General features: G+C 32.4%; 2 protein-coding genes across 3 annotated transcripts; one reads left to right on the top strand and one right to left on the bottom strand.

Moving 5' to 3' along the window:
* Nucleotides 1–8,097: 8,097 nt before the first annotated feature.
* LOC118048128 (uncharacterized) lies at nt 8,098–12,502 on the top strand. Of its 2 annotated transcripts, XR_012170204.1 has the most exons (5): nt 8,098–8,416; nt 8,514–8,862; nt 10,574–10,695; nt 11,194–11,841; nt 11,947–12,502. XR_012170204.1 is itself a non-coding variant. In XM_035057693.2 (4 exons), the coding sequence occupies exons 1-4, from the start codon at nt 8,282–8,284 to the stop codon at nt 11,638–11,640; spliced, it is 1,053 nt and encodes a 350-aa protein (XP_034913584.1). In that variant the 5' UTR covers nt 8,098–8,281; the 3' UTR covers nt 11,641–11,884. The 2 variants fall into 2 exon arrangements, 1 of the variants encoding a protein (XP_034913584.1); XM_035057693.2 differs by lacking the exon at nt 11,947–12,502 and having other exon boundaries at nt 11,194–11,884.
* A 4,285-nt stretch (nt 12,503–16,787) lies between these two features.
* LOC118048127 (leucine-rich repeat receptor-like protein kinase PXC2) lies at nt 16,788–21,572 on the bottom strand. The gene is given in 3 exon segments (XM_035057692.2): nt 16,788–17,996; nt 17,998–18,541; nt 19,284–21,572. Coding segments are annotated over 3 exon segments (2,898 nt in total). The 5' UTR covers nt 20,741–21,572; the 3' UTR covers nt 16,788–17,099.
* Nucleotides 21,573–23,615: the final 2,043 nt, after the last annotated feature.

A 23,615-nucleotide genomic window follows, 5' to 3' on the forward strand; every position in this document is an offset into this window, starting at 1 on the left:
TTTTTTTTCAATTTCAACCTTCAATAACAAGTTTATTGAAAATTAGGCTTCATAATTTGTTTTAATTTATTTTCTATATGGTTATCATAGATTCATGATCTAAGTTGCGGGTTTAGCAAGTTAGCATGAGTTGACTTATGTTAATTTTATATGAGATTGTTCTGATATCAGAACCTGGGTCACGATTTTGGCAGGTTAACTCAAGTTATGTTTTTTGTTATTTTTTTAATTTCATCCTTCAACAACTGATTAATTTAGAATTAGATTTTAATTTTATTTTATTTTATTTTTTGCTTTCTATAGAAGTATCTCAATTTTATTACTCAGGTCATGAGTTTGGTAAGTTAACTTGAATTGACTCGAATTATTTTTTTATCTTTTTTAATTTTATCATTTAACATTGGAATTACTTATCCTGAGTTGTAGGTTAACCTGAGTTTGTTTGTTCTTTTTTTAGTTTAGTTTTTTTTTTTCAATTTCATTCTTCAATATTTGGTTGATTAATCTGGAATAAAGGTTTATTTTTTCCTTTTACTTTCTATAAGGTTATCCAAATCTCATCACTTGAATCACGAGTTTGGTTGGTTAACTCGGGTTGATTTGAGATTTTTTTTTTTATCTTCTTTTAATTTTATTCTTTAACATTGGATTAATTAAAAAAAATGAGCTTTATAATTCATTTTGATTTTTTTTTCTATGGATTTATATCAGTCACATGACCCAGATTGTAGCTTTGACAAGTTAATCCGAGTTTACTCGAGTTGTTTGTTTTTTGGTCTTTTTTTTTTTATTTTTATTTCAATTTCATCCTTAAACATTGATGTAATTAGGAATTGAATTTCATATCTAATTTTGATTTGTTTTCTAAAAGGTTATCTCGGTCTTATAATCTGAGTTGTGAATTTAAAAGATTAACTCAGGTTGATCCAATATATTTTTGTCTCAATATTTTAATAAGAAGATATTGTATTAAATTTTATTTTTACTCAAACTATATTTCTAATAATTTTTCAGGTTCTTCGAACCTGTTAAATTATCTCCACTCGATTTATTTGTTTTTTCTATTAGAAAACACATAACTAACAGTTAAATACTTTTTTACGTTAAAAATTGGAGGAGCTGGGAAAAATAGTGTACACTTATCTAGTTTGTTAAATAAAAGCTGTGCTGGTTGAAGGAGCTGAAATAAAAGAATATAAAAATACGGCGGCAGGACAGCACCGTAAAGTGCGCCACTAATAAGTTGCTTTTTTATCCAATTGCATATTTCGCATGCAAGAAGCATCTATGTATCTCTAAAATTACCAAAATCACCTAAAAGTCTAATGTTTTCTACGTACCCATGCCATTATAACTGTCAACGACCAGTATTCTTCACCCGTTGAATCTTTTTTTCGTTTTTAAAAATATTTGTGAAAATGGTATTTATGACGGTATATTTATGAGATGATGATGTTAGAGTACCTGTAAGTGCGGGGTCACCTACTACACTGATAGAGAGACACTAACTCACGCGCCTCAAGATATGACCCGTCACGTCTGACAGCTGACCGTGCTCGTCGATGCACGCGTGTCCACTGCCCCTGTTATTTTTTATTCCTGATCTTCTACGTCGTCGTCGCGAATACGGTTGACCCTTGGTTCGGACAAGTGGTATCTGCTGTCGTGAATGAAAGAGAATGTTTTGGCTGATAAGCGTCTGACGAGGGATTGAATCTTAAGCGAATTATTATTTTAAATAAATTATTATATTAATGTGAATTATTATTATTATTAAAAAATTTAAATAGTAAATAATAATGTGAGGAATAAGCTCACCTTATTGCTAAAACTAAATCTACAAAAAAAAAAAATTGTTGTTCAAATTAGTTAAAGTAAGTTAGGATTAGAGACTTCACAAAGATGGGAGAGTTTTGAGTTCAAATCTAAGTTACATTGAATTTGATAATTCTTAAAAAAGAATGTAGGACAGTGCTATTTCTCTCTCTATTTTTGTTAAAATTAATTTCCCTTAGAACTAGTGTCATGTTAATTGGAAGAGAATTTAGAGCGTGTTTAGCAGTGTAGTAGCGGTTGCTTTTCAAATATTCGTGCCGAAATACATGTCAATGTTTTTTTTTTTTTAAAAATTATTTTTGATATCAGCACATCAAAACAATCTAAAATGTATAAACCGCACTCAATTTTAGCAAAAAAAAAAATTTGAAATTTGCCAAAACACAGGTTGCAACGCAGAGACAAACGGTATCTTAGTCAAGTTTATAAATTAATGATTGGTCAAGTTTAATTACATCTTTATTTCAAATAACATTTCATTAAATTTTTAATTTTTAATATTTTTATATCATTTTGATATGATAATATTAAATATTATTTTTTTTAAAATAAAAAATATATTTTTAATTATATATTTTCAAGTTTAAATCATTTTAAAAAACAATCATTACTACATTTCAACTTGTTTGACAATATAGTTGTGGTTGCTTTTCAAATAACTTTTCATGTCAAAATACATATTAGTAATGTTTTAAATTTATTTTTGATGTTAGTACATCAAAATGATTAGAAAACACTAAAAAACATATTAATTTGAAATTAATAAAAAAATAAAAAAAATTATTTTTTTTAAAAAAAATGCTTTTGAAACGCAAAAATAAACATAATATTTTAATACGAGAGAAATTGAAATCATAATATTTTATATGCCATTAAACCCATTGTGCATGCAATTGATGTAGCTTGTAAGATCAATAGTTGCAAGCGTGCAACTCAAGATGCTAGCACTCATCCTTAATTCAAAAGCGCGCATATATATATATATCCATGGATCATTTGGCCGTGGGCACATGATATTTCACAAGTGAAAGGTGCCATCTTCTCACGCATACTCTACTGGAATGGACCTCCAAGAGTGAGAGATAAATGCTCTCTATGGATGCTTTTGCTTTTATATATATCCTGTAATTAAATGCATGCTAATCATTATATTCGTTCTCTCTTTCTTCTTCTTTTTTCTTTTTCTTGGCAAGCTTCGCTCAATTTATGTCGTGGATCTATAATTGATTATTCCTCGAATGTTCTCTAGGTTTTCTCGTTGAGAAAACAATGCTTTCGAAAGTTCTTCACATGGGCATCAAACTATTTTACTTGCGTCTTATTTTGTATTTGAAGTGCTGCAATTTGGGGTATTAATTCTGTGTAAAGTGGTTTTGTGCACGAAGTATGTTTCTTGGCCATTTGACATCATATATAAGCATACTTTTTTTTATGAACAACCTGACATTTTAAAATTTGTCAAACAAACCATAAGAAATATAACTCAATTGATCAAGTCCTAAAAATTACTAGTTTGAATTTCATAAATTTTAAAGTCATTAGAGATTTACATAATCATTAACTTTAGGACTTGTAGGATTAGTCAAAGTATATACAAACTGGTCCGAACACCCACAATACTAAAAAAAACCTTCAAACAAAAAGGAAAAAATAAATTAAATCCTAGTCGCATGGATAAGATTTGCTTTAATTACTATATTTCAAGAGCATAAAATTGTTTTCATTCACACTCGATGAGTTAATTACATATGTAAATGTTAGAATCTCATGTTAAATAAACGCTTTGACACCACCGCCAAGCACCACTTATAAGATACTCCCTGAGGCAATTAAAAAAAAAAACAAGATCTACAAGTGCGGTGGAGGATATTAATTAATTAGTACATTTGATGCCAGATTTCAACGAACCTTCAAAAGGCTAGCTCTAGCCCATTAACTCCAGATCACACGAAGGCCCGGTCCAAGTTCCGAGCTTCTTCCCTTATCTCCCACCGTCACCTTTCTTTCTGTTAACCTTTTTTTTTCTTTGTTTTTTGGATTTCAGGAGAGAATGGAATGGAAGAAGAATACTCAAAAAAAAAAAAAAAAAAAAAACAGAGCTCCATTTCATTTCATTTATTATTCTCTTCCCAAACTAGAAAAAACTTCCATTACCATAGTACACTCTCTTCAACTTAGTGCATCTTCCTCTAGTAATCCTACGATGATGGATATAGAATATTGATGAATTCAAATAAGAAAAGTAAAAAAAAAAACTTTAAAAATTAATTTTTAAAAAATCAAAATTTTAAGGATAAAATTAAAAATAAATAAATTTATAAAAGAATCTAAAAAGAAAAACCAAAATCAACTCGTGTCAACCTTCAAAACTGGTAATCTTGATCATAAGACCAAAACTAATCCTATAAAAGGCAAAAAAGAAGAAGCAAGATCCTCCATAAAAAAAACCGCTCGGGGATGAATTGAAAAAAATATATAATAAAAAGGGATTCTAAACAAAACAAACACCTATAAAAAGAATAGGAACCAAAATTGATCTAAAAATAAATTTTAAGTAAAACAGTAAGGATGAAATTGAAAATTAAATTTAATTAGTAATAGGAGAAAAATCAAAAGAATTAGGATCAAATTTTATATAAAAATCAAATAAAACCAAATGATTATGGATGAAATTAAGGGAAAAAATAAATTAAAAGAAGATAAAAAAAAATATAAAACAATAAAAAAAATAAAGATAAAAAAATAAAAGTAAGAAAAAACTAATATCGAATAATGCAATTTTTATTTTTATTTTTTAAAATAAAAAATAATATCGAATGAAAATTAGAAAATAAAAGAAGCAAAAGAAAAGATATTTACATATGCTAACCTTTCAAATCCGTGACCCGGGTCATTGGATTAGAAGCACCTATACGAAAAACCGCAATGCTCAATCCCCAATAAATCAAATGTTGAAGGATAAAATCATGAAAAAAATAAATTATACAAAAAGAATCTAAAAAAATTGTAATTAAAGTAATAATGGTGAAGATTAAAATAAAAAATAAATTAGAGGGCAACCACAAATTTTCTATTAAAGGGTTAAATTGAAAAGAAAAATAACTTTAACAAGAGAGGAAAAAATCAAAATAATAAAGACCAAATTGAAAAAAAAATACAACATAAACTTGAACTAAAGGACTAAATAGAAAATAAATGAAATTGTTACAAAAAAGCCAAGGAAAAAAAATTAAAAAAAAAAAAAATAAGAGCTGAAGTTAAACTATCAAAAATTAGAAATTTTCAAGGGAGGACAGAGGGAAAAGAAAAAAAAAAATGATCCATCAAAGATAAAACGACCATCCACTACCGACATGCACCTCCTAAGAGGAAGATGACATGACAACACTTTATACAACATAATGGATGGACAGTTTTGATTGTAAAAAGACACCATCCACGCTAGCGAGTGTGACACACGTGCCAATAACCTTTTGAATCTAAATTTTAATTAATCATCTTAAAAATACCAAATTGCCTTCCATGATTATGGAATTAACAAAAAAAAAATGCATGAAAAGACCTAAAAGGTCCCTAGACTAATGGTTTATTCTTTCTTGATTACAAAAGGTAAAGATGCCTTTTTACAGTATTTAAAAACAAAAGACCTAAATACCCTTAGTCAACAACAATAATTTTACTGACTTTGAGGGTAATAAAATCATTTTACTATTCATGAAAATAGAGAAAAGTCACATGTACCCCTAGTCAAATTTGTAATGACGAATAGACCATGCAAAAAGATTGAATTGCCCTTAACTCATTAGCCTTCATTGTTTTTCTTGAAAAGGTAAAAAATTGTTATAATATAACAATGAATGATAAATTTAGTCTAGGAGTATAGTGTTTTCTGCAGTATTTTTGCTACTAAATTTAGATTTTTTGTTAATTTATAGTAAAAAAGAAATTAAAAAAAAAAAACCAAACTAAAAAAAAGAGAATAAAATCACATGGCTAATCTTAAATTCACTTGAAAAAAAATACCTTTTTGGTTTATCTATTTCCCTTTGCTTCTTTTACGGTCACTTTAGTTTATGAAAATTTAGTTTTAGTCCAAAAATCCATTTTAATCGTTTTTCAATTCGTGAGTTTGAGAGATGAGAGAGAAAGTTGTTGAAAAAAAACAAAAATAAAAAAATTTGTATGTTGGTCACATTCCAACAATGAAAAAAAATCAATCTTGATGTCAATAAATTTTATTTGATAAAAAAATTATATTAAGATGTTATTTAGCCCTTATCTTGCATAAGAAAGTAGAATGTGGTTGAAAAATATTTTTTTAGTTTAATTTTGTGTTTTGAATCAATTTATGGATGTTTTAAGTTAAGTAATCGGTTTATTGAGATTATAAGAGTTATTATTTTTTTTGTTTTATAAGAATAAATTGAAGATTTATTTGGTCCAAAATACCGCAGCCCAATTTTTTGGCCACTTTTTGGTGGGTAGATTTTGGGCAAGCAAGTGATGCACCAATTGTTTTATATATATATATATATATATATAAAGAAATTATAGACAATATGACAACAAGTTGTCTATCAAAATAAAAATCCCAGGCACCTAGCTTTCTTTTTGTTGCGTCAGGCAAGCAGGTTCCATCTCTTCGACTTAGGTGCCTGGCCCTCTCCTATGATATTTTTTTCACATTTTATTTTAATTAAAAAGCACTCTACAAAAATAATGTTTAGCATGATATTTTAACTATTATTCAATTTTATCATGGTTCTTAGATATATATTATAGGTTTTAATGGGAATGCTAACAATTTGTTTTCCAATTATTATTACCCTAACTTAACAAAAAAAAATAGAATTCTTATGGATATTAATATAAAACTTCAATTTTTTAAACAACCTAATATTGAAGGAATTTTTTTTTTAAAAAAACTAAATAAAGAAAAAGATTGAGTCGTTGAAGGGTGAAACTGAAAAAAAATTAATTAAAAAATGATTTAAAAAATTAAATTAAGTCAACCTATCAAATTCATGATTTAGGTTATAAGATCGAGATAACCTAATAAAAAAAATAAAATAACATTACAAAACCCAATTTTTCACCTAACCCAACGTTGACGGAAGCAATCGAAAAAATCAATTAGAAAAAGTGAAAAAAATAACCCGAGTCAACTTTGAATAACCTATTAAACCTGCGACCTGAGTCATAAAATCATGATAAATTCATAAAAATTTTAAAAAAAAATCATGAAACTCTACTTCCAATATATCTAATGTTGAAATCAAGAAGAAAAAAAAATTAAATTAATGAGATCGATGTATAACCTAAGAAAAAAAAACTTGAAAAAAATAATGAAGCACATTTTCCAAATACAACATAATATTGAAAAATAAAATTGAAAAAAAAATAAAAAACAAAAAATTATTATAATAATGAATATTATCTAGCAAGTGTGGACCAACAATTCATTAAAATGTGGTGGATTCCCTTTTTTTTTGTTCCATTTTCAAATACCTGAACTTCTGAAGTCTCATTTATGTAATGGATCAATTCATTAAAAGGTTGCCTATTTATTTTTTATTAACATAATGACACTGAGCTTTTATTGGAGCCCGCGCTACTCAATCAACTACTTTATTTTTTGTACCAATAATTAAGAATTATTTTCTCCTACTTGTTGTATCTAAAAAACAAATCACACACTTCTTATAAAAATCATGCAATTCTAGTAAGATCTGTAATATGAATGCACTTACGACGCACTTTTTAGTTTTTTTTTATTTTTATTTTTAATAATTAATAATTTGCTGATGACCAAGAGGGTGGATGTTATTGTTCCTGGAGGCTGTAGTCATAAGCCATGAAGGAAGTCATTGGTTTAGCCCTCTAGCCATTCAACTTCAAGCAGAGCTTAATGCTTTAGCTTTATTCGTGCCTCCTCCTTGTTTGAAAGAGATTATGCTTTATTCCTTGAAAAAAAAAAAAAAAAAATAAACATGCTCTCCTCCTTTAACAGCACCCTCCTCTCACACAAAAGTAACAATTTCTAGTCCATTCAAGGGCTCACTAAAAATAGGCTTCATTCATAACATTCAAGGGCCCGTTGTTTTTAGTTCAGGCCCGTAAACAGACCAAATCCAAACTGAGCCTCAGAGAAATTTCTGGTCCATGTAAAATTTGAATACGTCTGGCCCATAAATAGCCCATTGTTTAGTGTCGCAATACAGGCCGACAGGACAGCAGCGAATTTGGTTGCGTAGCGCCTCGTACCTTCCTTCTTCCAATCTCACACATGACAAACAGAGACAGACAAGCCAACCTGCGAAAATCCAAAACCCTATTAGATTTCCAGTTTTTAAAATTTCTCAAAATGCATGTACTAGGATTTTGTTAATTTGAAAAAAAAGAAGTAACGATAAAGCAAAGATCTGTAATTCTTTTCTCTTCAGCGATGGATAGAAATGGGATTTTGAGACTACTTTGGCTGCTCTTCTTGCTTTTTTCTGATGCTTCTAACGCTTTTTTTCTTTCCAAGATTCAACAATTGGTTGCTCTCAAAGACGACAGCAACTCCGTCCACATCCAAGTAAATTTTCTCTCTCTCTCTGTTTTTTTTTTTTTTTGGGTTTTTTAGAGAGTAATTTCATGATGTTTTAATTTTTTTTTTTTTTGATTTAATTAAGGTACCTCCATCGCCAAGTCCAGATCCTGCTAATACGCTGAATAAGACAAACACTGAGGATAATTCTGTTTTGAAAGCTGATAATTCGACAAGCATTAATAATAGTAGTAGCAGTAATAAAAGTGATAATAATAACACTGGAATTGTGGGTCCAAGCTCGATTCCGGGGAATCAAACGGATAGTGGAGTTGAAAAAAATAATGATGAAAAAAAGAAAGTGAGTGAAGGGAAGGATCATCCTAAGACGGATTCGGAATCGAAGGTTGGCGGGGAGAATTGTACGAAAGTGGGTACTAAGAGGTGCACGGACCGCAAGTCGATGTCTGCTTGCATTCTTGGGTTTGATAATGGTAATGACTTTTTATATATTGCGATGTTGTTTTGTTTTCAGCTGTTTAGTTTCCATTTCTAGTTGCAATGTTTAGTTTATTATATGAAATTGATAGTTTAATGATGCATATTGTGTGTGCTGCTAGTTGCGAGTGAATGGTTTCGAATATGTGTGGTAGTAGTGTGAGTGATGAAAATGGAAATGAAATGAACTTTTTGTATCGTGAAATGCTGAGCCCAAACGATGAATGTAATCAGGACCTTTTGGTGGTATAGAAGTTGATTCGTACAGGGGGGGTAGTAGAAGAGAATCAATCTTGGATTACTATGTCTGGCATTATCTTTGGATTGGGTCTTGTAGCTACATCAACATTTAAGATAGGTGGCAGGCAATTTTGTTATATTTGTGTTGGTTGCAACTGATCACACTGTAGTAGTGTAGTTACAGTGGTCGCAATCACTTTATTTTTCTAATAAAAAATAAGGACTATATGTGAACATTGGTATTGACAGTACAAACTGTTTTACAGTCCATCAGTTGGTGGAGTTTGCAGACATGCATAATTTAAAAGATCTGTAAATCTAGTTCCTTGATCTCGTGAAAATGGGAAGTCAATTTTAAAAGGAGGCAACATTGATATTTCCAGAGAAACAATTTGGAACTTCCTGGATATAGGAATTTATGGTAGCAAGAGTATTGCTTGTGGCGTACATGCTTTCAGACTTCTATCATCGACATTGATAGCCAAGTATTTCTTGGTCCATGTAAAGTCATCAAGTATGATTATGGTATTAGAATTGCATATTCGCCCTTTCTTTTTTTAAATGCAAATTCATTTATACTTTTCAAGTTGCATTAAACTCATTGGAATTCTAAAATCTCATATAATTCCTGTCATATTTGTTTAACTTTGTCTTGGCATTTTTGTTGCGATTCAATATAGCTTTTTCTCAAGGTCACCTCACCTTCCTATCTGATTACTTGTTTCTGAAGAGCTATTACTGGAGTGGCTGTGTACAAATTCATTTGTGCTTCATAAGGAATATTTAAGTGTATCATGTTTTATTGCCATGGAAACTAGTAGATTATACCTTTCTCTTGCTGTTTGTGCTTCATAAGGAATATTTAAGTGTATCATGTTTTATTGCCATGGAAACTAGTAGATTATACCTTTTGTTTACAGTTCTCTGCATGCAAAACAGACTTAAACTCAAAACATAAAATATCTAGCGTACAAGCTAAGACAAACACATTTCTGCATGGTTATCTCACAATTTCTGGACAGTGATAGTATATGTGACTGCAACATGCGAACTGGATCAATGGACACTAACCATAATCATTATATACTTGTTAACATATGTCATTGGCTAGTCTCCTCTTGTTAACCATATCAGGTGGTGAGTTTTTGTCTGCAGTTTCAAATACTTTATTGTTGCTTATGTGTATCAGCCAATATTTATCAATAAGCTAAAGCAAGTGCTTTTGGTTGCAAGGGCTGTGTTCAGATAGCATTTTACTTTGCAACCTTTTGGTTACAATTGCCTGTCCAACATTTTTTTTTTGACCTCTCTTGCAGGTAGTTAAAGCCACACGGTGGAAGAACTTCTTTTAATTACGTGTTACACATTTTCTAACCCACTTAGAAAGTTATGTTGTTATATGTTCAGGGGTACTCAATATTACTATTTTTATGTGATTCATCGTCTAATGTCTCTTTCTCTTTGTAGAATCCCAAAGGTGGATTGTTCTTATACAAAATTCCGGGGAACATGATTTGTCAGTGGATGTGCGTGCCCCAAATTCTGCTGACAATTCTTTGGTTCAAGTAGGGAAACACCAAACTAAAAAGGTATGGATCCTTTTCCTGCTTTTTTGTGTTGTTTCTATGGTCTGACTTAAAACTGGCATAAGATTTGGAACACTTTTAAAAAAACTGGAAACAATAAAAGCAAAACAGAGTAAGAAAATGAAGTTAGGTTAAGCTTCTTTCTGTAACATGCCTTTGACACAGGTAAGAGCAGTTTTGAAATTCAGCAAGAACTCATGAGGTGTTACTGGCTCTTGTCTCCACTAGCTTGACTGAATGCATTATTATATATAATGGCTGGAAAGACATGACTGAGAAAATTATAGAGATAAAGGATTAAATTTACTAGAAACTGTAGAAAAATCGGATGGAGCAAGGGTAAAACATACTACTAAATTGGGATATTTTCTTGCTGGTTGGGTTTGTGCTGTGATGTTTCATGGAGGTGACCTAAAAATTGTTCATGTGCGTTGCCTGTAGCAATTTACAGGTGCATTTGTTGGCCTCCTTTTTAAGAGAGTTTCACTGTTTACTTTTCAGATCATTTTGACTGTTGGTGAAAACACAGAGGTGATATTAAATGCTAAAAACGGGGAATGTGTTCTACACTTGGATCCTCTTGAATCTCATGGAAACTTTTTCTTGCACTTCCCATCTTATGACCAGCTAATTACCCCCATCAATGGTGCTTACTTCCTAATTGTTACAGCAGTAGTCTTTGGAGGGACATTCACTTGCTGCATGTTTAGGAAGAGGAGACGGGCGGCTGGAAATGCTTATCAGGAGCTTGAAATGGCTATGCCAGAATCTGGTGTTGCAAATATTGTCGAAACAGCAGAAGGCTGGGATAATGATTGGGATGATAATTGGGATGAAGAAAATGCAATAAAGTCACCAGCTGCATGTCACTCAGCGAGTGTCTCAGCAAACGGCCTTACTTCTAGGAGTCTAAACAAAGATGGATGGGGAAATGATTGGGATGACTAGGACTTTTGCAGGGAGAAGGGAAAGAAGAAAGTTCTTCCTTCCCCAGGTTTTGGACAAGGAGGTGAACAAGAAAATCAATAGATATACAAAACTTAGGAGATACGAAAATTTGATTGTAAATCATGACACGAGTGATTTTGGCATTTGTAGTTTCCATTTAACAGTGAGAGTCCAGAGAGGAAATGAAAACACAAAGATGATGTAATCTTTCTGCTTTTTGTGAAATGTAAATTGTTTTTGGCTAGCATTTGTTTTTGTGCAATCTGCTTTCTTTAACAAGCACCCTGAAATGTATTTCATATGAAGGGAACAACACAGGAGTCGGGACATGTAAAAAGGCCTAAAAGGGCAGTTGATAAACAAAGGAAGACGATCAAGGATGATCTCCTTTTATTTGTCATATTTGTGGCTTGAAGCCAACAGGGTGTAGCAGAATCAGTGCCATATATACAGAGGTCGAGACCCAGAAGCAGGAAAAGAAGCGCTGCCTGCCATGCCTTCCAAAAATGCAACTCCCCACTCGTACCAGGTATGTTCCAGTCATGGATTGTGGATATGGTTGTGCTTTTTACCCTTTTCTCTAACCAGCAGGTCCCATGAATTAGAGTCGCATCAAGAACTGGCAGCCCAAAATCTCTGTGTTCTCCACAGCATCTTTTGATTGAACCGTGGACAAAAGTTTCTCCCTGTCGTCCGTTCAACTATTCTGATTCGAAGTCAATTTTCAGGCTAACAATGGCGAGCATGCTGATTGACTTGGATCGGGACACTAAACACTCTCTTGTCAAAATGTCCCGTGAGTGTATTGCATGTTCTATCTCAAACCTTTCTTATTTTTAGTATTTAATAGTCATGTTATTTTTATGGGTTTTCATATATAAAAATTAAATCTCTCATCACTTGGATCCATCTTAAATAGAGTATTCACTAGTTAACGTATCCACGTTCCAGTAACGCCCAAAAAAGTAAATACAAATCCTTAGGCGTTGTTAATTATTTTTTAATCATCAAAAAATATTTTAACTGTGAAACAAAAATAGTTGATAATTACACTTGCCAATATATAAAATTGCTTACAAAATTAAAAATAAAATTGAGAGACAGATATAATCTTGTGCCTTGAGGAGTTATTTAATTTTTCTTATTTAATTAGATATCAGGTATTTTTTATAACAAAATTAATAATTTATATCCCATTGAAACTAAATAATATGCTAGTATAATATTTCCACTATTTAATACAAATAAAAAATAATTAGAACAAATATAAAAAACAAAGTTTGAACAATCTAAAATCAAAATGAGAAACGTAACCTTTTCATCCAGCTTTTTTTAAGCATAATATTTGACCAAAAAATAATGAAAACAATGTCGTTATAGCATTTTCTTAAAAATTAAGTTTATGATATTTTTTAGGTTGATCTAAGTTAACTCAGACTAAGTTATCATACTTACAACTTGAGTTATCAACTTGATTATTTAATAACTTTATTTTAAAAAAAAAAAATTTTCATTTTAATCACATGATAATAAAAACATGCACATGCAAGAAAATGGTCGAATAAGATTTAAGAAAAGAACATAATGGAGAATTGTAATGAATAAGCGTTTGTTAATATAAAAATACCAATGTTATAATCTTATTCGAAAACAAAGTAAAAATTGAACTGTATTTAATAAAATAATATCTTAAATATATTTTTATTGAATTTATTATAATGAATTTCAATAAAAATCTGAGACACATCGGGTTGGACTTTTATCTAATATGAGTTTCAAATTAAATTAGGTTGGAGTTGTTTTTATATGACTTTATTGACTAAGCAAGTCTAAACATTACCTAGTCAAACTAGAAAAAATCCTTTTGACTTTAAAAAAATTTTCCAAACAATTATCATTTTAACTTTTTTATTAAAAAAAAAATATTGAGATAATAATTAATAATATTTTGGATAGACCTCAATCAATCCAAATTAATTCATTAAAGATATAACATGGGTTATATTTAGAAAGGTTTAATTATATGATAATAAAAAATAGTCATGTATATGAATGAATAAAATTTAAAAAAAACAAAAAAAACATATATTGAAGGGTTCTACAAAAAGAAAGCGTGCTAATATCATTAAAAAAAGCTATAATTTTAATATAAAACAAAGTAAAAATTAAATAATATTTAATAAGAAAATTAAAATACATTTTTTAATCTATTTATTTTAATATATCTAAATTAAAAATATTATGAAAATATAAAGAAAATAAAGGTCAAAGTAGGCCAGGTAGTTGGGCCTACTTGGGCCAGCTTGTTTGGCTTATAAAGCAAAAGGTTTGTAAGGCCAGGTCCGGGCTCTTGGCCCTCTTTCTATTTTTCTGTTAAATTGGTTGGGGCGGGTGACATAAAAAAAAACATGTAAAAAAACATGTTGTCTAATGGTTAGCTTTTTGGCCATCTCTGGTTGTCACAAAAATCGATACTTCAAAGACTTAAATAAATCATTTTCAACCTAATTTTAATTGAAAACACTGAAAAAAAAATCTCTGATATGTCAATAAATCCATTTTAAGTTTTAAATCAGTTAGAAAATAAAAATCAATCCAAATCCAAAAAATTCTCGAGCTCCTGCCTAATTTTTTTCTTTAAAATAAAGGTTCAAAATCATCTAAATAGAATCAGCAATATTATATTTATTAGAATGTAATCAATAAATAATAATTTTTTTTTTAACTATTCTCCTTCAATGACTTTCTTTCTCATTTCTCATATTCAAGGAGTGAAAATCATTTTTCCACACAAATTTGATAGTGGGCATGCGAATTTCTCGTCTTATATTTTGTCCTCTTTATTGTAATTGTATCTTTCCACTATAAATTAAAACGATAGCTCATTAGTGGTTGGCGATAGGTCTGACTTCCCCACAAAACTATCTTTTGCGCGCATGTTCTTCTCAAACAGGAGCCTAGAGGCGAAGGTAAACTATTCTTCTTCTCTACTGGATCAAATGACTCGTACAACTTTTCCTTGAGTAACTATTACAACACAAAAGCACCATGGCTTCGAATTGAGTTGGATCTCTTGGACCATCCTTAGAAATTAGAAATACAAACTGGTCTGCTAAAAAGAAAAGAAAAGAAAAAACAGAGCCTGCAAAAGAATTTCTTGGATTCCAAGTTCTATACATAATAAATGGCCATTGATTAAGACGATGGTTGATGCAAAACCAACCTGGGGGAACATATCTGCGAAACTCTCAATAACTTTGTTTCTCTTCCATGGTTTCAGAACTTTCCTTTCATATCACTGGTAATTATTAAGATGTAAATCAAAAGGTATGAGCACTCTATTTCATAGGAGCATGCATGCTAAACTTTTTCCCTTCACAAGGCATATTACCAATGAATATCATGAAAAGTTCCCACTTGAAAATACAACATGATCGCCATGCACTAATATTGCCACTCAAAAAGTGTCGTGGGCGTGCCTTTCAGGACCCCCGTGTGATTTGCTTTGATGATTTCCATGTCCATCTTCATTTGGTTCCCTTTGCGTTCCAACACCTTTTGATTATACAAACTTCAAATCTAAGGGTTAATTAATTGCTCTACTTGCAGATATACAGGTTGTTTATCCAAATAAATTAGAAACCATGTGACCAACTTCGAAGGAGAGCATTGGTTGTCTAATTCGCATCGGTTGGTACACAGAATTGAGAGCATGGCTGTTCTCCACCATGAGCTATCGCATGCATCTCTCCTTACTCCACGCTTGTAAGCGGCAGTTAGCTGTGTAATGCAAAGCAGGTGGAGTTGCGAGCATGCATCAACACACAGGAACCCGGAAAAACAATGAAATATGCATATGCAGATCATCCCTACTCTTTCGAAGAACACTAAATGCAAGGAATGTCAAAAGAGCAATCAAGACATCGAAACAACCCCTGTTAAGACCACTTACTGCAAGATTATGCCTTTGAAATCATATCCCGCCGAGTGATTTCCCAGATAAAACTTTCCTCGGAATAACACTCGAGGAAATATTGGAGAAAATAGGTACAAAACATTTTGTCGGTTTTTTTTTTGTCAGAGATCTTGAAATTTTATTAACAAAGAAGGACAGGGGAACCGTGATCTGCGTCCTAGAGTCCAGAAATTAAAGAATGAGAGACATTTATCATACTAACTGCCTTTACATTTTATAATCAGGTGCCTAAAAGTTCCAAGAACTCTTGAAACTAAAAATATAACTGTTTTTCTGTAAAAACTGGATACATCTTACAATCTCAAACCCGATTAATTCCTAGTTTATCTCGGTCCGAACATCTCTTTTGCAACATGATGGAAATCCTGGAAAAGCATGCATGAATGAATCGCAATCTTGTCTCCTGTCACATGGAGATTGTACAAAACACCGAACACAAATTAAAGCAACACTCACAACATTGCTAGAGCATAAAACACAAAGTAGTTCCTTGACACTGTCTTTCCATGTCTTTCATCTACCTGGAGAACACACTCTTTGAGATAATACTGAGTGTAACAATCAAAACATTATAGAACGGATTAGGCACTACCTTTTTAATTGCACTGCATAGGTTCCTATAAAGGAAAATGGGTCCTGGAAATCACAAAACAAAACCTAGGTCCTTTTTATCCCAAGACACAACAAAACGACGGAGAGAGAGAAGGGTGTCGGGTTATTTGGGAGAGTGAGGAGTGGGCTAGAGTTTTTTTGGTTTAAGAACATGGTTAATTAAGGTAGGATTTATACTCTATCAAAACTCATAAGATCAGGGCAAAATCACGAGTTTGCATGATTTTACTAGGTTTATCCAACTTGAGTCCGATTTTTACTAATTTTAACTCGTGATATTAACAATCTTGGCAATAAATTCCCAGAAAAACAAAAGGTTAAAGCAGAGATAAATTCAGGCTTAGAAGTATGAATAAAGCAAAAGAGTGCTTTATTAAAGAGCACCATACCATTCAATACTTCCCAAGACGTCATTTGATACTGACTTCAGCTGTTCTTTAGCTTATTGTTTTTGTTCTCCTTTCATTTTCTTATTTAAACTCCTGTCTATATATGAACAAGAAAGAATGTCCAGATGTAGAACTTTTCTGTTATTATTTGAGTGAACAATGAAACAACATGAAACAAATATAAGATACTATTAAAACAAAGATGAGGAGCCAGTCAAGTATACTCCATAAGGAGAAATACCATTGATGCAGCATTGTAAGTGCCCAATATTCCGGTGAAAAGGAATCCGGTAGTGGAAACTGTAAATAATATTGTCATAAAAAAGAAATGTTATAAAAATAAAATCACAAAAACAACAAAAATTTTGTGAAGTAAATTGAACAATATGTTCTTTTTTTCTTCTTTTGAACAAACCAACCAGATTCATCTTCATCGGAGAAAACATGTTTTCTGTTTCTTTCTTGAACTCTACAAGTCCAGTTCACTCCAACTCTTCATGACCCTCTGCAGGACATTGGATCAGCTCTAAAATATTAACCACTTCTTCCATGTCTGGCCGATTCGATGGTACTTGAGATGCACATATCAAACCAAGTTTTATCACAGGAATTGCCTCGTCTGCTGGAACTTTTCCTCCAAGTCTGCTATCAATGCATTCTTCCACTCTGCCATCCTCTAGTGCTCCCCTCACCATGTCACATAGCACAACCACATCATCCTCCATATATTCCACTGGTCTCTTCCCTGTCACCACCTCCAAAACTAAGATCCCAAACCCATACACATCACATTTCTCAGTTATCTTCACAGTTCGACAAGCAAACTCAGGAGCCATGTATCCTAGCGCACTCTGGATTTTGCTGCTTAAGATGCAACGGTCTAATGTAGGCAACAGCTTTGCCAGGCCGAAATCTCCCACCTTTGGCTCACCAGAATCATCTATTAGAATATTGGTAGATTTTAAATTATAGTGAATTATGTTCATGTGATGCAAATGGGCCAAAGCTCTAGCCATTCCAAGAATTATGTTGAATCTGTGTCGCCAGGAGAGGTAGTTCGTATCAGGCCCATCATGGAGATGCTTATACACACTTCCACTTGATACATATTCATAAATAAGGAGTTGCAAGGTTGGAGTCCAGTAATAACCTTCCAGGGCGACAAGATTATGATGTCTAACCTTTCCAAGTTTCTTCACTTCCCTTTCAAATTCATCTTGGGACTTGATCAAACTTGAAACTGTTAGCTTCTTTATAGCAACTGAACGCCCATCTCGAAGTATTGTTCGGTAAACAACTCCGAATCCACCGCGACCAAGTTCTGAGTCTTTGTTGAGTAATGCATGGGCCCCAGCAACAAAATCAGCATCACCAGAAAAACATGACAAAGCTTGCATAGTTCGGATCATTAGTTGGGGAACAGCTGAAATCTTCCCCGCCAGAAAATGCGAATGCAGCTGGAGAACGTGCCATAGAAGATTGTGCATGAATATTGAGGAAAATAACAGCTACCACACCAAGGGTGATGCAAGCGGCTGCACCAATAGCAGTGAGGGCAGAGATGCTGAGAACAATCTTGTGATGGTGATTTAAAGAGGTGCCATTGGAGGAGTCAGAAGAGTTGGGATTCAGAACAATTGGCTTCTGATGGTCAGAAGGGCAGGATAGGTTGACAACAGAGCCACACAGGGATGGATTACCAGAGACGGATGAGGGGGAAATTGTGTTGAAGAAACCCCCGAGTGGGAGGTCACCTTGGAGGTTGTTGTGGGAAATATTGAAGGATAGGAGATGGGAAAGATTGGTCAGCTCTTTGGGTAAGCTTCCAGAGAGGCGGTTGAAAGATAAGTCTACATATTGAAGGTTGACTAGGTTTGCAATGGCTACTGGTATTGGACCAGTAAGGTTGTTCCAAGATAGAATTCTGTACAGTTAAGGCGAAAAAAAGAGAGAAATTGTCAGAACAATGTAGGTTCTATAACTTATAACTTACAAAATGGAAATACAATCAAGCACGAATCAAGAGTCTAGATTTTTAGTTGGTGTATTATTTCATTTTATCATTCTTTTTCTGCAGTTCTCCATTTAACAGAAACTTCATATTATATCAAATGACCGAATCTCATTAATAGATTTAAAATAGACACCAAATGATAATGTACTAAGCAATAGCAAACGCCACTGAATAAACAGCTAAGACAAACACCCTTAAACACAAATTATTAAAATAATCATCCCAATCAGGTCCTGGTGCATACATGCTAGCTCATATGTCAATTTTCATCTGGTGAGTCTACAAAACCTAGATAGTTTTTCATGGTACACCAAAATGGCAATAAAGTTTGCCCACATAGGTCAGACTAAGCACCAACACGCACATAAGTAAACAAAGAGCAGGTATGTATACCAATCAAGTTGTAAAAAATTCAAAAGAAAGAAAAGCAACCACCTGCCCTCTCTAGAACAATACGAGTGTGCAATTGTTTTACTCTATAATGGTTGATTATAATGGCTCTCAATCGAAATTACCAATGACTGCAAATTGAGTTGTAAGAACAGAGTTATATTCTCAGACTATGCAAGCACAAAACACTTGGAAATAACGAAGGGAAGAACCAAATGGATAGCTTTCAAAGTAAAGGTCAAGCAGGCGAGGAAGAACTCACAAGGATGTTAAAGATGAGCACTTCTTGATTTGAGTGGGAATTTTCCCAGTTAGTAAGTTCTTCTCCAGTCGTAGTTCCGTGAGTGAAATTGCTCCTCCAATTTCAGAAGGAATGCTTCCATTTAGCCTATTATCACTCAAATCCAGAGCTTGAATCATTGTTAAATCTCCTATGCTCGATGGAATCGAACCAAATAGTTGGTTCTTTGATACATTCAAGAGTAGCAAGCTGCTTAAAACCCCAATGTCAGATGGAATTTCTCCGGAGAAGACATTTGAAGATAGATCCAAGACCTGAAGACCTTGAATAGAGACCGCCAACGATACACCTGAAGGATTTTGTATGCTCTCATTGAATCTGTTTCCCGAAGGTGACACACTATTTAACCCCGACTTGAAAATCCACGAAGGAAGATTACCTGTCAACCGATTATGGCTAACATCTATAGCCAAAAGGTTTAGGCAATTCATCATCGACTCAGGTAACCCTCCAGTAAGCTGGTTCATGGACAGATTCAATTCCTTCAAGACATTAAGGTTTCCTATTGAAACAGGAATCCGGCCTGAAAACCTATTGGCAGAAAGATCCAAATTTTCAAGATCTGTCAACTCTCCAATCCATCCAGGAACTTCCCCAGTGAATGAATTTCCTCCTAGTCTAACCGTAGCACATGAATTGAGCCTCTGCAATGACTCTGGAAGACTACCAGACAAAGAATTCTCACTAAAATCAAGCAGTTTCAAAACCCGAGAGCCTCCAATATCCACTGGTAGCTGCCCAGTGAACCTATTATTTTTCAAATTAATGACTCTTAAATCATACAAATTTGCAATTCCTTCAGGAATCTCTCCTTCCAACAAGTTATCAGATAGATCAAGAGACTGTAGCCCTCTCAAATACCATAATCCAGATGGCAATTCACCACAAAGGCCATTCGACGAGAAGTTAACCAATGAAAGCGTCAAACAAGAGCTCAAAGAACCAGGAATCATCCCTGTAAGATCATTCCTAGCAAATGAAACAGACCTCAACGACCCACATTGCTGAAAAAACCCATCAGGGATTGACCCTGATAGGCTATTATCACTCAAGTCAATAACTTGTAAACCCCCAAGTCTAGGAAGATCAGGGTTTATAGTCCCGTTGAATTTATTATTAGCTAAAGAAAGAACCTGAAGAAACTGTAGCCTTAGAAGGCCACGACCAATGTGCCCAGATAAAGAGAAGCCATCAAGAAACAGTTCAGTAACCCGATGGGTATTCGGTTCACATTTGACACCAACCCAGCTACAAGGACTATCATCATCTTCATTCCATGATGAGAGTTTAGATTCCGGGTCTTGAAGACCTGCCTTGAATACTATCAAGCCAAGAACATCATCATTGAACGTTGAGTCCAAACACTGTACCACCAGTAATGGAGCTAAACCAACAAGAAACAAGAACTTGAGTAGCATTTTTCTTTCAATTCAAACTTTTGATACATTTGATGCTAGAAAAGTAAGGACCCCATGAAAGAAAGCAAAAAAGTGGAGCGAAGGGGGTATATGACTTGAAAAGGGGAGATTTTTTGAGCAATCAAAGATGGCAACAAACGCTTGCCGTGTCAAACGACAGAAAACAAGGTGGACGTTACACCTAACAATGGCAGGGATGGAGTAAAAACAAGAAAGTTTTGTTCTCTTTATTTCTTTCTTTTGATCTTTGGAGATAAATGAGAGAGACGTGGGGGAGTAGAAAGTTTCTGTCTTTATAAACAGACACAGCTAGTAGAAGCTAAAGATGGTGAAGCTAAAAGCCCTGCAATGGAAGAAGCTAGAACAATTTACAGGGGCAACAAAAGAAAAACACGATAGAGAGAGAGAGAGAGAGTAAAGAAGAATGAGAATGCGGGTGGCTATATTTTTGGACCGAAAAGGAACCAAAAGCAAGAAAAAATAAAATCACAGCTGCAGAACCCACTTTAGTATATAGATTATAGAAATACTTACAAACACAACCTCGGATCTCCAAAAGAAAGAAACACCACAGGAAGAGAGAGATTTTTTAACAAATTTTGAAGGGATTAGAAGAAGAGAAGAGGGGAGCAAGAGCATTTAATGGTGGATGGTGTCAGAGGAGAGAAAAAAACAGTAATGATTCTGCTTTGGTGTTGGTGTTGGTGGGTGCAATGAAAGGAAAGAAAGAGTAAAGCATGCTGTGCTGTTATGGAATGCTGCTATCTTTCTTTTTGAAAAAATAAAAACTACACTGCGCCGGAGAGAAAACAGAAAGACAAGGCAGAAAGAATTTCCCTTTTGTTTTTCTTCTTCTTCTTTTTTTTAATTTTTAATATTTTGAGGTTTTCACGGTCAAAGGAGAATCCTATGTCTATAGATACAAAGTGGCATTTCTTCAATTCTTCTCATGTTTTTTCTTTCTTTTTTGTTAATAATTTGTTGTCCAAAGTCTGCTGTCAGGGTATTTTATTTTTATCCTTTGATTTTCGGTTTCAGTCAAGTGACAATGAGTACTTGTTCAAGTGAAAATGTAAACTAACTGAGATTTAGTGGCCACATTACTCACCCAATTTGAAAAGACTGACGAAGAAGATGAATTGAAATGCTAGCAAGACAGCACCTTGTTCTGTAAATTGTTCAATATTGACGCCATTGTTAATTGCAGGCTCCAAGATTGGACTGCAAAGTACAACACAAGGCAAATCCTAGTCACATGGTCACTACAATGTGGCCAAAATTCCTCCCTTTTTTTTTTTTTCTTTTTTCTTTTACATTTTCTTTACTGTTGTTTGTATTATCCAGCAACCAACCTGGTTGTACTGCAAAGATTTCCTTGTAAAATCATTAAAAAATATATTATTGTTTTGTAACCTAAGAAGGAAAAACCTACTTCTTTTGGCATTTTTCTCCACTTGGACGGTTCGTAGCCAACCTCACCAACCTAGGACTATTGAGTGGTAACTTGGTGTTGAAATTAATATATCGAGTTAGCTGTGATTAAAGGTTTTATTTGGTGGATTTGGATATATTCAAGTAAGTATCTTTTAGAAAAAATAAATACAAAGTGATATTTTAAAAGGAGATACTATAAAAATATATGTTTATCATAGAGTAGAGATTGTAAATTTAAAATTTAAAAAATTCATAAAACATTTATAACTTATAAGTCTTGTTTTGTGTGAAGAAGAGAATAAAATATTATTTTATGATTATAGTATTTTTTTTTCAGGGTGTGTTTATGACATTAGGTTCTTTTTCTGGACAGAGTTCATGGTGTTTTTTTTTTTTTATAAAAAAGTTGAGCTTATAAAATAAGTTTTTAAAAAAAGTGATTTAGAAGAAATTAAGGTTTGAGAAGGAGAAGAGCAGATTTTTTCTTTCCAAAGTTTGTTGGCTAAATAGTGTTAGAATTACATCAATGTCATCATCTCTACCGTTTTCAAAATAGCCAAAATCCCACACATGGTCACAAAGTCATCATTTCTAGAGTAAATTAAAAACATTTTCCTTCCTAACAAAAAGAGGACTTGGAGCGGGAGAGCCAATATAAAGGAAATAAAAAGAGGCCCGTGAAACGAAAGTTGAACTATTTTGAGGAGTAAATAATAATTTGATTTTTGTGGTTTAAAAAAACTAATCAATTAATCTCTATACAAATACATATTTAATTTTATATTTATAAATCCTCCCATAACTTGGTTTTTCCATCAATTTCATGCTGTTCTCTAATCTATTCAATTGTTTTTTTATTTTTAGAAAAATAAAAAAATAAAGAAGCATTAGATAAGACAATAAAATTTGATGAGTGAATAATGCTTTTTTTTTTAATAAATAAATAAAAATAACACAAAAATTGAGAATAATCGACACTGGACTACATACTTGTAATTATTTTTTATACCATAAGGATTAATAATTCAGTTCAAACTACAAGGACGAAGTTAAAATTTAACCCGCCCCGCCCCCTCCCTACATAATAAAAAATTGTTGCCAACTATTGAAATTTAAATCTTATCTTATTGAAAAAGTTATCAAATAGATAATCATTTCAGACTATTTGGTTTCATCGTAACAGAGGAAAAAAAAAAAGTTTGTTTAGATAAATAATTTATGTATTTTATACTAGGATTTGCACATAATTATATTTTTAATTTTTAATTTTGTTAAAATTAAAATAATATTTTTTATTTATTTTATAGTAATTTTAATTAAACATATATATATTTTTAAAATTACAATTAAATATTTGGTTTAAGTGTTTATTGTTTTAAAAAAAAAATATTAAAAAAATATTTTTTAATTTTTTAATTTTTTTTAACACAAGTATATTAAA

The sequence above is a fragment of the Populus alba genome, chromosome 6, assembly GCF_005239225.2.
Source record: "Populus alba chromosome 6, ASM523922v2, whole genome shotgun sequence".
Taxonomy (NCBI): Eukaryota; Viridiplantae; Streptophyta; class Magnoliopsida; order Malpighiales; family Salicaceae; genus Populus; species Populus alba.

Bases quoted from the DNA above. Each gene is read 5' to 3' on its own strand.
- LOC118048128 (XM_035057693.2), top strand. From the start codon at position 8,282: ATGGATAGAAATGGGATTTTGAGACTACTTTGGCTGCTCTTCTTGCTT. The intron at 8,417-8,513 runs GTAAATTTTCTC...GATTTAATTAAG, and splicing joins GCAACTCCGTCCACATCCAA to GTACCTCCATCGCCAAGTCC. The intron at 8,863-10,573 runs GTAATGACTTTT...TTCTCTTTGTAG, and splicing joins CATTCTTGGGTTTGATAATG to AATCCCAAAGGTGGATTGTT.